At 70.5% G+C, this 13,545-nt stretch overlaps 1 protein-coding gene and 1 long non-coding RNA gene across 2 annotated transcripts in view; both read right to left on the bottom strand.

The window, feature by feature from the left end:
- Positions 1 to 10,735, bottom strand: part of SH2B3 (SH2B adaptor protein 3) — a 33,524-nt gene extending 22,789 nt beyond the window's left edge. The window contains 3 exon segments of the mRNA XM_058280972.2: positions 427 to 897; positions 899 to 1,183; positions 10,419 to 10,735. Of these exon segments, the coding sequence (XP_058136955.1) occupies positions 427 to 897; positions 899 to 1,156 (729 nt within the window). The 5' untranslated portion in view covers positions 1,157 to 1,183; positions 10,419 to 10,735.
- A 1,336-nt stretch (positions 10,736 to 12,071) lies between these two features.
- LOC139437038 (uncharacterized) lies at positions 12,072 to 13,272 on the bottom strand. Its single transcript, XR_011646600.1, has 2 exons — positions 13,017 to 13,272; positions 12,072 to 12,336 (listed from the first exon to the last, which is right to left on the bottom strand). It is a non-coding gene; the product is annotated as an uncharacterized lncRNA (long non-coding RNA).
- Between the last annotated feature and the right edge of the window lie 273 nt (positions 13,273 to 13,545).

Genomic DNA, 13,545 nt, shown 5'->3' with positions numbered 1-13,545 from the left:
CAAAACCCCCGGCCCAAAACTCTCCAGAGCCGTGTAGAGCCATCACAGAGGAGGAAATTTCAAGACTGGAGGAGACGGGACAGCCAAATGCAATATGGGATCCTGGAACAAAAGAGGACATTAGGGGAAAACTGGGGCTATGCAAAGAAACTGTGGGGCGTACCCGCGTGGGTTGCTCACTAGTAGCATACATGCCATAGTAGCTATGCTGTTAGGGGAGGCTGGCTTCACTCCTACGGGAACTCTCTGTACGACCTTTGCAACTCTTCTGTACATTTAAAATCACTCTGGAACACAAATTTCATATAGAAAACAAACCACCCCCTCTCCCCGGCCCGCCAGGACGCGGTCCACTAGGGCCGCGCGCTCCGGCGGGGCCCGGCAGCCTGCCGGCAGCGACACCCCGCGCACCCGCCCCGCACTTACCTTGGGCGGGTCGAAGAGCTCGAGCACGCGGTCCGCGCCGCCGTCCGCGCCGCGCCGCAGCGCCAGGCGCCCGCGCTGCCAGCGCGCGCCGCTGTCCATGGAGGCGTCGTCGGCCAGGCTGTACCGCAGCGCCGCCTCCTTGAGGGCCTCGGGCGGCGGCTCCCGCGCCAGGCCGCGGGCCAGCAGCTTCCTGGCCAGGCCGCGGGCCGGGGCCTCGCCCGCGTCGCCCGCGTCGGCCGCGCCCAGGCCCGCGGGCAGCTCCCCGGCCGAGCGGCGGCGGAAGAGGTGGCGCAGGCTGCGGCGCAGGTGCTGCAGCGCGCAGGGCGCGCGCGCCGGGGCCAGCTCCTCCGAGCTGCGGGCCTTGGGCAGCGCGGGCGCGGCGGGGCCGGGCCGCGGCTCGGGGGGCGCGGGCGCCTTGGCCGGGGCGCCGCGGCCCGGGTCGCGGTAGTCGCGCGCGGCGGGGGGCGGCGGGGGGCGCGCGGGCCTCGCGCACCTCGCGGCGGAAGTGGCGCTGGAAGAGGTCGGTGAAGTGCAGCGAGACGAGCTCGGCGCGCAGCGGCGCGTGGTGCGGGTGCTCGCGGGCGAAGCGCCAGTACTGGCGGGCCAGCTCCCGGGCGGCGGCGGCCGCGTGCAGCTCGCAGAAGTCGCTCCAGCCCCGCGGCGGCGCGGCGGGCGGGGCGGCCGGGGGCGCGCAGGGGGCCGGCGACGGCTGCAGCGCGGGCCCGTTCATGGCCGAGGGCGAGCGCGGGCGGCCGGGCTGCAAGACACGGGGACAGGGGACAGCGGTCAGCGGGCGCCCCGAGCCCCGCAGCGCGCCCGCGTCGTGGAGGGCGGGAGGCGGCACGCACCGCCGGGGAGCGAGGGGGACGCCGGGCGGAGGGCCGCCCCGGGCTTCTAGGAGGGACGGCTGGGCGCCTCCGCACGCCCCCGCTCCGCTCGCGGGAGCACCGGGTCCTCCGGGGCACGTTCTGCGGCGGGAGAGGGATGGGGGCCATGGGTGCCCCCGCTTCAGGGGGTCACCGGGACACTCGCTGAAGGCGAACAGCAAACCGCAGGCTGCGAAGCGCTCGGGCCTGGGTGCGTGGAGCACGCACGCCACCAGTGGCCACGCGTCCCCCGTGGGGAAGGAGCTGACTGGGGCGAACCATCCAGCACCTGTGCCGACTGGAGAGCAGCCGGACCCGGGTGCGGGAGGCCGGGGTGGGGGCCGCAGCCAAGGAAGGTGGCTGAAGACCGGTTAAGACCCGGGAGCCCGGGGCCCGGCTCTAAATCCCAGCTCCACCACGTGCTGGCAGTGCGACCTTGGGCAGGCGACCTAACGTCTCTCTGACTCCGTTTCCCCAAAAGTAAAACGGGGGCCAGGATGCGACCTCCGAGGCGTGGGGTGAGGATTGACTGAGTCAATTAACGTGAAGGCGTGAGAACCCGGGACACCCGCAATGGGGGCCGGCTGTCGTTATTTAGATGCTATAGTGACAGCGTGGGTTATAGGTGCTAGTAAAAATAGATATAAAACAGCAAATTAGAATAAGTTTAAGGAAGCAGATGTGACTCAGCTGATAGAGCGCCCACCTACCATATCTTGACCTGTGTGGAGCTGGCCCATGTGCAGTGCGATGTGCACAGTGAGTGCCCTGCCACGCAGGAGTGTCCCCACATGGGGGTGCCCCACGCACAAGGAGTGTGCCCTGTAAGGAGAGCCGCCCTGCGTGAAAAAAAGCACAGCCCACCCAGGAGTGGTGCTACACACATGGAGAGCTGACGCAGCAAGATGACGTAACAAAAAAGAGATGCAGTTTCCCAGTGCCACCGAGGGTGTAAGAGGGCACTGAAGAACACACAGTGAGTTGACATGCAGAGCAGACAATGGGGGGAGGGGGGCAGGGAGAGAAATAAATTGAAAGAGAAATAAATTGAAAAAATAAATCTTAAAAAAAAATCTAAAAAAAATGTTGAGTGGATGTGGCTCAAGCAGTTGAGCACCCGCCTCCCACGTGGGAGGCTCCGGGTATGGTTCCCAGTTCCTCCTAAAGAACAAACAAACGACCAGCAAAAAAAAAAAAAAAAAAAAAAAGGAGCCCTGGGGGGTGGGGGTGGAAAGAATAAATTAACAAAACTCATCAGAGGTGCAAAGGTACTCCCTGCTCTGATGCGGGCCACTCAGGAGAGGCGGGGGCCCTTGCCTGTGCACCCCAGCTGGGACTCCCATGTGTCCACCCTCTGCCCGTCCTTCCTCGGGCACAGCGCGGGCACGGTGGCAGCAGGGCCCCCCAGGCTCTGCTGTCCGCGGTGCTGAACGGCCCTTCCCTCCCTCCGAAGCCCGGCAGGACCTGGGCACCGGGGGTCACATCCTCAGGACGGGGAGTGAGGCACGCCCCCCACCGCGGCACGAAGCCGGGCTCGCGGAGGCCTCCTGCAGGAGCAGCAGCGCCCGCTCACGCCCGGAGAGGCGACAGCAGCGAGGGGCACAGGCTGCTCCGCCTCCCGGGCCGGGTGCCCATCCCAGCTCCACCCAGCCCCTCATCCGCCCCGCGAGTACCACGGAGGGCCTGCTGCGCGCCAGGCGCCCAGCGGCAGAGGCGGCGGACAAAGGTCCCTGTCCCCCGGCGCTCGCGAGGCCGCGTGGCCTCCGACGCGGGCTCCCCGTCTGCCGAGGGGGGAACAGCCTGGCATCTGCCTCCTAAAGCAACGGGGCTCCAGGTGGAGACTGGGACCCGGGACTCGGGGTTCTTTCTGCCCCACCCCACTCCACAGGCCCCTGCTCTTCATGCGGCACGTCAGGCTGGACAGAACCACAAGGACGAGCTGCCCCCGCCACCTCCAGGCCGCTCTGGTGAGCCCGCAGCCGCCCGGCAGGAGCGCGGGGCCAGCGGTCGGCGGAGGGCGCCCTGCATGTGGGAGGTCGCTCGGAAAAGCTGCCAGGCGGGAGGGAAGGGAGCATCAGGCTCTGCCATGGCAACGACCCCCTCCGCGAGGAGGGACGACCTGTCCTCGGCAGGCCCTGCGGCCACCGCACACCCGGGCTCTGGCAGGGTGGGCAGGCACTGTCCTCGCAGGCTGAGGGTCCCTGAGAGCTCTCAGAATCCAGGCCCAAGCTCCCGCCCCACCCCTACCCCGCGTGGCCCTGCGTGATCCGTCCCCGCCCATCTCTGCTTCTGCGTCTCCCCACGCCTGCCCCGTCGCATCCGCGGCTGCCCACCAGGCTGGCTGCCCCGGGCCTTTGCACGAGCTGCCACCCGCCGCTCTCTGCCTGCCTCCAGCCTCACACCCCCCCACTTCAGAGAGGCCTTCCCTGAGCTCGCCATCCGAGTCGAGGCCTGAACTTGCCCTTCACCCGCGGCACACATCACCACCCGGTGTTCGTGAAGCGACTGTAACTGTGAGCTCGAGGCCGGAGCCACTCTAACTCCAGTCCCTGGCATGCAGCAGCTCAATAAATGCTGAATGAATGAATGAATGAATGAATGAATGAATACAAGAGGTCGGATGGAGCTGCAGCCCCTGGCTCCCAGGCAGCCAGCACCTGCCCGCGGCCACCTCCCGCGGGCCAGCCTCGCTCCCGGGCACCCCGGCCTTGGCGTGGCGACCCCGGACGTCACAGCCCCCACACCCCGGCTGCAGGCTTGGCGCCTCCCCCGCCGGGCGCCCCCCGCGGCGCTCCGCCCCAGCCCCCCGCGCAGCCCTGCCCCGGCCAGCCGCCACCCTAGCGCCTGGCAGGCTCCCGACGCCCCGTCTTACAGGCGGGGAAGCTGCAGCCCAGAGCGCCCGTGCCTGGTGGTTAACAGCCCCCGCCCGGAAGGCGCCCCAAAACACCTGCGGGGCCCCCGAGCGCGCGCCCCGGGGTGCTTTCTGAGGGATACGGGCCGGTGGCCGGTGAGGTGTCGCGGAGGGACGGGGGGGGGGGGGGCGCCCGCCGGGGTCGGGAGCCAGCGCCTCCCCGTGCCTGCCCCGGACCCCAGGGGGTCAGGAACGCAGCCACCGCAGCAGGCGAGCAGACAGCAGTGACAAGAAACGACAGGACCCGGTCGCGCCGACGCGCCCTCGTCCGGCCCCTGGGGAGGGGTCATTGTGCCCGCTTAGGGCAGTGGCCGGCCCAGGACCCAAGGGCCAGCAAGGGCCAGAGCTGGGCTGACCGTGGGCGACACTGCTGTCCGCCCTTCTCCCCAGACCTGGGCCTGCGCCCCCGAGGGCCGAGAGGCCCCTCCTTCCTGCCGGGCCTGGCAGGGGTGGCCCCGCGAGCCATTAGCGGGCCTGCGCTCGCGCCAGGCGGGCAGCGTCCCGGCGGCCTCTGGGCCCCGACCCCGCTGGCCCACACGGAAGGCTCCAAGAAACCAGCCGAGCCCCCGCTGCCCCCCTGCGGCCCCGCCACGGAGGAGCCCCCAACCAGAGCTGGGCCCAGACCCTGCCACCGTCACCTGCTCGCCGGGTGGCAGGGAAGAGGGACCGTCCCTGTCCGCCTCAGTGTCCTCCTCTGCTGCTGGCGCCGCCTGGCGCGGGGCCCGTGCGGCCGCGGCCCTGTCACTGCTCCCGTGGGGACCGCTCCTGGAGGCCCGCGACAGCCGCAGGCGCGGCCCCGTCCCGGGAGCCCGAACAAAAGGCCTTCTCAGGGCAGGGGCGCCCGGCAGGAAACCGGGGGGGGGGGGGGGGGGGCTGCGCCAGGCCGCGGGGAGACCTCCTCCCCGGGGCCCGGGCCAGGCAAGGCCCTCTGCTGAGCACCTACTGTGTGCCAGCTCTTGGCAGGAAGCAGTTGCTACCTAATCGCCCCCTGGGGGGGGACCCAGGAGCCCCCCAGGCTTGAGCTGGTGGTGTGGGAGTGGGGTGGGGGTCTTGGGGGGCCCTTCTGTGCTGGGGCTTCCGGCAGCAGGGCGGCAGCCAGGGGGATGAGCGGCCATCGGCGCCGGGGCCTTCTCTGGGCTAATTCCCGGGGATCTGGAGCGGAACTCCAGGGGCTCCGGCTCACCCGCTCAGCCCCTGGGGCTGCGGGCAGGGAGGCTGGCAGGTGGAAGCCGCCCCTGCCCCAGCGAAGGGGGTCTCCAGGACTCCCCCGCCAGGTACGGGACAAGGACGCCGTGCAAAGACCTTCTGGAGCACCCGTGTGCCCCCTCAAGCGGCAGCACTAACTCCACACCCAGACCCCAGCCGGGGGGGGGGGCCAGCCTGCTCCCCCGGGCCGCGAGCGCAGAGCCCATCTGGGTGGTCCCGAGCGCCAGCTGAGGGCGCCCTGGGCAGGGCCTGAGCCCCCCGAGTCAAGCACACCCACCCCGAGGGACCCCCACCAAGGGAGGCCCTGGACGGCTGGGAGACCCGGCCTGCCCGACGTCACCCACGACCCCCAGATCCGGCTTCTCCCGCCCGGTAATGACGCGGCGCGGTGAGCTCGCGTGTCTCTCAATTACCAGGCCCGGGTGCAGAGAGCCTTGCCCCGGCTGCGGGAAGTCCACCCGCGGGGACCTGGGACGCTTATTTGTTTCAATCCAGGTAAAATCCACAGAACCAAAATTCACCATTTTAAGGGAACCATTCAGGAGCGTTCAGGACATTCGCAACATGGTGCAACCATCCAAAACATCTGACCATTCCAGAACCTTTTCATCAACCCCAAAAGAAACCTCACACTGGGGGAGATTTTTTTTAAAATTGCGGTTAATGACGTTAGCGATCCATTGTGTTGTGTGCATCCTGGGATCCGGCTGAAAAGCCCTCGGCAGGAAGCAATTGTTAATTAGTTAATAACGTTACATAGAAGTTAAAGTTAAAATTAAATTAAAATGAGCCAGCCCAGGTTCCCCACCCCCACTGTAGGGGAGAAAAGAAACTCACCCCCCTTCTGTGAGCCTGGTGTGGTGCCCAAGCCATCCCACCTAAACAGCCCCACTGTGGTAGCATCATGGCCCAGTTCTCTAGCTGAGGAAACTGAGGCTTAGAGAGAGAAAGTGACTCACTCACTGCTGAGAAGTGGCAGAGTCAGGAGTCAAAGTCAAGCCCACAGCTGACAGGTGTTGGGACAGGAAGTCCCATGCTTAGGAGGGAGACACCTCCTCCAGGGAGGCCCCCGGGCTGACTCTAGACCACAGGGAGCGTTTCTGTCGTCCCCGCCCACAGCACCAACAGCCCCGGAGCCCAGACCCGCTGCCCAAGGAGGCCCCAAGAGTTGGGGGGACTCCAGCTCACACTGCCCGGTAGGCGGCCTGCTGTGCCTCCACACCCCCGAGCTGGCCGGATGCCAGAGGTCCGTGGGAAGAGGCGGCCCAGGCCCCGGGGCCTTGGGGTGTCTGTGGGGTGCGCTCTGCCCTCCGACTCCGGGGCCGCCACAGGGCCTCGGTGCAGCGTCCCTGGGGTCACCCAGGAGCCGGCGCATTTATCAGGCCCGCGCAGTCCGCCAGGACAGGAAAACGTCCTCGGGCTTCTTCTGCCCCAGCCCCGCCTGACACCCCCGCCTGGGGCCTCCGTTGGGGGCGGCAGGGACCAGCCCCCCAGGCCCGGGCCCGAGGGCCCGAGGGGGAGACCCCGAGGAAGCCAGGCCTCGGGGCTGGTCCCCCGCGCCCACGTGCCCCCCTCCCGCGAGGCGCGGGGGGCCGCGCTGGCCGCACAGGCCCCCACGTCACAGGCCCTCTTTGTGTCCACCGCCCCCCCTGGTTCCCAGGCCCCCCCCCGGGCCCCCCACCCACCACCCTGTGAGTCAGCTCCCGGCCGCGCGGGGCACCGACTTCCTCCCTCCCAGGCCTCCCCGGGGACGCGGCCCGGGCAGCGCTGGCCGGCCGGGGGGGCCGCATCCGGGCGGGCCCCCGGGGGCTCCGGGCCTGGCTCACGAGGAAGCCCGCAGCGCCCCCCCGCCCCCGCGACCCCTGACGGGGTGGCGTGGGAGGAAAAATCTTCCAGCCATCTGCTCAGCTGCCGGGCTTCCGGCCGGGGCGGGGCCGGGGCCGCCGGGGACCTGCTGTCCCCGGGAGATGCCCCCTGCCCCGGCCCGGCCCCGGGGGGGGGGCCAGCGGGACCCTTGGGCCCCAACCGCGGGACACCAGCTGCTCGGGATGGGGGGGCCAGCTGAGACCGCAGTCCTCGGACCTGCCGGGTCCCCCAGGGGCCCCCGGCCCTGGAAGCACGGAGGCTGGGGCGCAGGGCTCCGGGGCCCACTTAGGCCTGACTGAGTCACCTCCCCGGGACAGCCTCCCTGCCTCAGTTTCCCCGGGAAGGGCGGGTGGCTGGGAGCGAGGCGTGCACTGCACCTCTGGAATCTCCTAGACAGGCTCCTCTCGTCCGCCAGAGGGAGGCAGCCTCCTGCCCCACCCGGGCAAGATGCTGAACGGCTGGGAGCCACCGAGGACCATTCCCCAGGGAACCTGGCCATCCAGTGCCATCCCCTCTGGGGCGTTAACAGCAGCCCACGCGGCATGCAGGACACCGTGCGTGCTTCATCCTCGCAAAGCAGCTCTGCCAGGTGGTAATCATTATCCCCGTTCCATACACGAGAGGGACCGGACGCAGCTCAGAGAGGTTATACAGCCCGAGGTCACACAGCCAACACAGCTCAAGTCCCTACTCTGTGCCAGGCGTTTTACCGCCACCGTCCCGGAGAGGTCGACCCTGATGGCTCCCACCGGGCAGTGAGGCTGGAAAGGCCCGGCAGCTTGCCCAAGGCCTCCCGACTCTAACGGAAGCTGGCAGAGGCCCGATTTGGGCTCCAAAGTCCAGGCTGCTTCCAGGGAGAAGTGGAAACTTAACAGGAAAGGCCTCTTGCTCCGACTGCCACAATGTCTGCGGCCACCGCCACTTCCCAGTCCAGGCCGTGCTGCGCGCCCGAGGGCCTGGCCCACCAACACCCCGGCGACCCACAGGGTGGCCAGGAAACCCCTTCGGGGAGGCCCGGGGAATTGGAGGGACCAGCCGAGGGTTCGCGGCAATCAGAAGGGTTTGGGGAACACACAACCGGGCCCCAAAGGCCTTGACAGCAAAGGGAGTGGGGCTGCCCCAGGCAGGGGGAGGCCCCTCTCACCGAGCCCCTCGTGATGGGGGAAGGTGCCCTGTCTCCCCACACTGGGACGGGCAGCTGGGGGACCCCTGCCAGTACCTCCTACCCCGGGCAACCCGCCCCACACCCCTGCCCTCCAGGAGGGGGACCCAGGCGGTGGGGCACCCGCAGCGAGGGGAGCTGCCGCTGGGCCGTGCCTGCGCGGCCTCTGCACACCCGATTTGATGTAGACGGGTATAGACGGATCAAGCCCTGGAGCTAGAGGCGGTGGGCGTGGGGGAGCAGGGAGGAAGGTGAGGGGGGCTAATAGCCACCACAAAGAAGGCGACGGCGCCCTGGCCGGCCGTGGGGCTCCTGTGGCAAGAGCCCCTCTAAGCGCCCTCTGTAAGTCCCCTCGTGGGTGCGTCCAGCGGCCCCGAGGTGGACGCTGTGCTCACGCCCGTTCCGCCGGCTGGGCCGGGTCTCCACCGCAACCTCGCCCTGCGTGTTCCCAACGCTCCCTCCGAAGACTCAGGGAACCCCGGGTCTGCGTGCACGGGGGGCACCCAAGCGAGCCGCTGGAGCAACATGCCGAAGCCGGAACAGCCGCCCCGGGACGGCAATGCCAAGAGTCCCCAGACGCCCGGAGCTGCCGCAGGCAGAGGTGCTTTCACACACGGCCCTCGAGCTCTCCCGCACACCTGTCATCGCCCCATCGTGCAGGGGAGACCCAGGCTCACCAGCAGCACGTGCCCCACAGCCCCAGCCGGGAAGAGGCAGCGGGAGATTCGAACCCCCGCCTCCAAGACTCTCCTCCTGTCCCTCCTTGCCCTGGCTGAGCCGCTGCTACTTCCCTTCCCAGCTGGCAGCCTCTGCCACCGCAGGGACTTGCAGAAGTTCTAGGAACGTTGGCTCAGAAGCATCCCTGCCTCCCCCCGCCCCAAGTCCCCCAGAGAGGAGCTGGGGGAAGAGGCTCCCCAAAAGCGTCTAACAAACTCAGCTTCCCTGGTCCCTTGGCCCCTGACCCCGGCCCACCTGAGAGGCCTCTGCCTGCGCTCCCCCATTAGAGCTGGGGCTCGGGACCCCGCAGGCCCCGCGAAGCCGGGGATGGGATGTCGAGGAGCGACTGGCACGGTGTCCCCCCGGGGACGCGCCGGGAGGGGCCTCCAGGTGGGACTGTAAACGGGGAGGCCGGGCTGGGGGACAGGGCGACGCTTGTCTCCCAGGGCAGGGCGGTGGGGGTCCCCGCGGCCTCCGGGCCTGCGCGAGCAGCCCCCACCCACCACCTGATTTCACTTCCTCCCTGCCGGGCCTGGCCGCGCGCCTCCCGGAGGCCCCCAGCTGCAGGCAGTGACCTCCTCACCTACATCATCGCGGCCGGGAAATGGGGAAGAGAAACAGGAGAATGAGGAAACTCGAGAGAGGAGGAGCGGGACGCGCCGCCAGGCCCCCTCCCCAGTTCCTCAAACGCGGCCGCGCCCCGCGAGAGCCCCCCGGCCCCCGGGCGCGGCGGGGAGGGGATTTCTGCGGCAGCCACTCGCGGTCTCCAAAATACCCCGGCGGGGGCGCTGCCCTAGAAGGTCAAGGCCACCCCCCCCCCAATTTGGGGTGCGCGGCGGGTATTCCCCGGGAGCCCCACGTCCCCGGCGGGGTGCGGTGGGGCGGGGAGAGGGGCTTCCGGAAGCGGGGCGCTACCCTCCCGGCCGCACGGCCCCGCCGTGGGGAGGGGCGGGGTCGCCCCCCTGCCCGCGCCCTCAGTTTGCCCGCTTTCGCTTTCGGGAGCCCGAGGGTGACCCCGGCGCCTCCCCCGCAGGCACAGGGGGGCTGCGGCCCCGGCGGGGCCACTTTGGAGGGGGCCTGGGGGGTGGCCACGCCCTCCCGCCCCCCCCGCATCCCCGACACGTGGGGGGGGGGCCGCGGGCGCTGGGGAAGGGGCGGCCCCGGTGGTCCCCCCGAGTCGGCGGCGGGACAGGACGTGGGGTCCGCGCAGGCCGGGGACGGGCCCCCTCCAGCCCCCCCAGCCCCGGCCGAGGGGCGCCTTTACCTGAGACGGAGGGGGTCCGGGCCCGGCTGGCCCATGGCGTCGCGCGCCCCCGGCCCCCCGAGACCCCGAGGGCGCGGGCGGGCCCCCCGCCCCGAGCGCGTCCCCCCGCGCGCCGGCTCCGCGCCGCGGCTCGCCCGAGCGGGGCTCAGGCAGGAAACCCGGGCTCGGAAAATGGCCAGCGCCTCATCATTTCCGCCGCCAGCGCTTGACAGTTGCGGGAGGATGCGCCCCCGGGCCGCCGGGGAAACTTTGCTGCTGCCGCCGTCGCCGCGGCGGGCCGCGACAGTCCGGGCGGGCGGCCGGGCGGAGGCGGTGGCCCGGGCCCATGCCGCCCCGCGCCGTTATGTAAAGAGGAACCCGCGGCGCGAGCGGGGCCGGGCGGGGGCAGGCGGCCGCGCGGGGCGGGGCGGGGGGCGGGGCCGCGCGGAGCCACGCCCAGCCCGCCCCCGCCGCGGGCGCGCTCCGGAGGGGCGGGCCCTGCGAGGGCGGGGCGAGCCTGGCTCCGCCCACCAGTCCTGCTCCTCCCCTCTGGCCCGTCCTGATCCCCCAGGCGTGGCCCGAGAGGGGTGGAGCCCTGTGAGGCCACGCCCAACTCGCCCACCTGCCTGGCGCCACACTGCCCGAGGGCGTGAGGGAGGGGCGGGGCAACCTTGGCCCCACCCACGCAGCCTCCTGCAGGCCGCGGGGGACCTCAGCGCGGCGGGGCGGGGCCAGTGGGAGGTGGGGCCAGTGGGAGGCGGGGCCGTGGGGGGCGGGGCCAGTGGAGGGCGGGGCCGGCCGCTCCCGCGGGGCGCTTTGGGCGCGTGCCGGGCCTGTGGGTGCAATAGCAGCCGCGTCTTTCATCATTAGGCGGGGAGGGCGCCCCAGCTCGCCGGCCCCATCGCTCCGAGACTCAGCGGAGCCGACGCGCAGCGGCCCTGGCGCCCCCATTCGGCCCCTGCCCTGCTGGAGCCAAGCTGGGTCTCCCCTCCAGGAGGGGTGCCTCTTTCTCCAGGAAGCCCTCCCGGACGGTTGGCTCCCACTCCCCTGGGACTCCTGCCGTCCTCTCCCCCGGGCTGCTTTCGCGTTCTCTACGGACCTGCGAGGGGATGAAGTCGACAGTGCGGTCCTCTGGTCTGGGGTGGGGCCACGCTCTCAGCCAGCCTCTCCCGGTACACGCGGGAGGGCGGAGGAGGGTCTGCCTTTCTCCCCCTCCCCAAGCAAGAAGCCAGGCCTCCCGTGAAGGGGCCACGCACCCACCCCACCCCCCCCATGCCACTGCCTCGCCCTTACTAGCCTTGGGCAAACGACTTGACCTCAATTTCCTCATCTGCGCGGTGGAAATGAGGGTCCCTCTGGCCCGGGTTGTTGTGAGGATTAAATAACTGCCTGTGAAGCAGCTAGCCTGGGGCGGGTCCGGGGCAGGCCTTGCAGCTGCAGGCCGGAGTTCCAGAAACTGGGGCTGTCCTGACTCAGGGGGCCGGGTCTCCTGGATCCCCGGAACCCAACTACCTCGAGGACACGGCGGGGGAGGACTGGGAGTTCCCGCTTTCCAGAAAGCGGTACTGGATTCCCACTGCGGGCCAGGCACTGTTCTCGCCGCCCGGGCCGCCACCGGCAAACGCCTCTGCCCTCGAGTTGCTGACATTCTAGTGAGGCAACGAAGAGGCCGCCTAAATAAGTCGGGTGCTTTTTTAGGAAGAGGGCAAACCAACTGTGGGATGGAGAGTGGGAGGGGGCTGTCCGAGACTGGAGGCTGCCGGAGGTCTTGGCTGAAGCTAACATTTGGGCTGAGGCACCCGCCACCACAGGGAGGAAAGAGGCAGGGCTGAAAGGTCTGAGGGAGGGCCATTCCAGCCCCGGAACTGCCAGTGCAAAGGTCCTGGGGTGGCAAGAAGATTGGTGCATGTGTGGAAACTCACGGAGGCAGTGGTCACACCTAGAGAGAGATGAGAAGGGTGACGTTGGAAAGGTGGGCTCATCACCTGGAGGCTTGAGGGTCCCGATGGAGGGTCTGGGAATGATCTCGAGGGCCCTCTGGAGGGTTTTGAGCAAGGGAGGAACCTGCGGGGCTTTGGGTTCGAGCTGCACAGCCTGGAGTTGGCACCCCGCTGAAGAGGGGTCCCGGGGAGGCGCCCACAGCACCTGAGGGTGCGGAGTGGGGGTGGGGGGACATCAAGGGAGGCCTCAACGGTCACCCCATTGAACGCCCAGGGAGACCGAGGCCCCGGGGGGCGGGCACGCCCCCGCCCGCGGCGGCAGGTGCAGCGTGGCCCGCGCGCAGGGGCGCAGGGGCGCGGGGGCGCGGCGCGGGGGCGCGGGGGCGCGGGGGCGCGGGGCGCGGGGCCGCGGGGGCGCGGGGCCGCGGGGGCGCGGGGCGCGGGGCGCGGGGGCGCGGGGGCGCGGGGGCGCGGGGCGCGGGGGCGCGGGGCGCGGGGGCGCGGGGCCGCGGGGCGCGGGGCCGCGGGGCCGCGGGGCCGCGGGGGCGCGGGGCGCGGGGGCGCGGGGCGCGGGGCGCGGGGGCGCAGGGCGCGCGCCCGCCGGGGCGCTGCAGGCTGCCCGCCGCAAGCACTTTCCCTCCCGCCGGCGGCCGGCGGCGCTGCTGACTGAAACGGCGACCTGCGGTTCTTCCCCTTTTTAATCACTGCTCCAGGCTCCGCTCGCCGCCAGATTTCGCGGAGGCCCGCGCGGGTTTCCTCCCTGCTCCACTCCTCGCCCCGCGTCTCCTCCGGGGACGCCTCGACGCTCGCCCCCGCGGCCAGACGCCGCGCCTTGGGTCTGTTTTTCTGGGAGAGGGGGGACACCGCGCCCTCCGGACACCCGAGGCCGCCCCGGCGCGCCGGCAGCGACTCGGGTTTTCTCTTCCTCGAGCGAAGCTCCTCCCACTTCCTGGGCCCCGGAGGCCCCTGGAAAGAGGGTTCCGTGAGTTCCCACGACCCGGGCGCCGCCTCCCGGCAGGCCGAGCCCTCGACCTAAGGTGCACACCCCCAGGGAGCCAGCACCTGCCGCTCGCCAGGACCCGGCGGGAGCCACCCTGCCCGGGATTCGAGCCAGCCGACCCCTGCTGGCCCGAGCCTCGAGGCTGGCCTCCCGGGAGAGCCACGACAAGAGGTAATCAAAATAAACGCAAAACGAACGACAGGCTGTT

Source organism: Dasypus novemcinctus, chromosome 19 (assembly GCF_030445035.2).
Source record: "Dasypus novemcinctus isolate mDasNov1 chromosome 19, mDasNov1.1.hap2, whole genome shotgun sequence".
NCBI classification, from domain to species: domain Eukaryota; kingdom Metazoa; phylum Chordata; class Mammalia; order Cingulata; family Dasypodidae; genus Dasypus; species Dasypus novemcinctus.
This window is presented reverse-complemented; position numbering and strand designations above follow the sequence as displayed.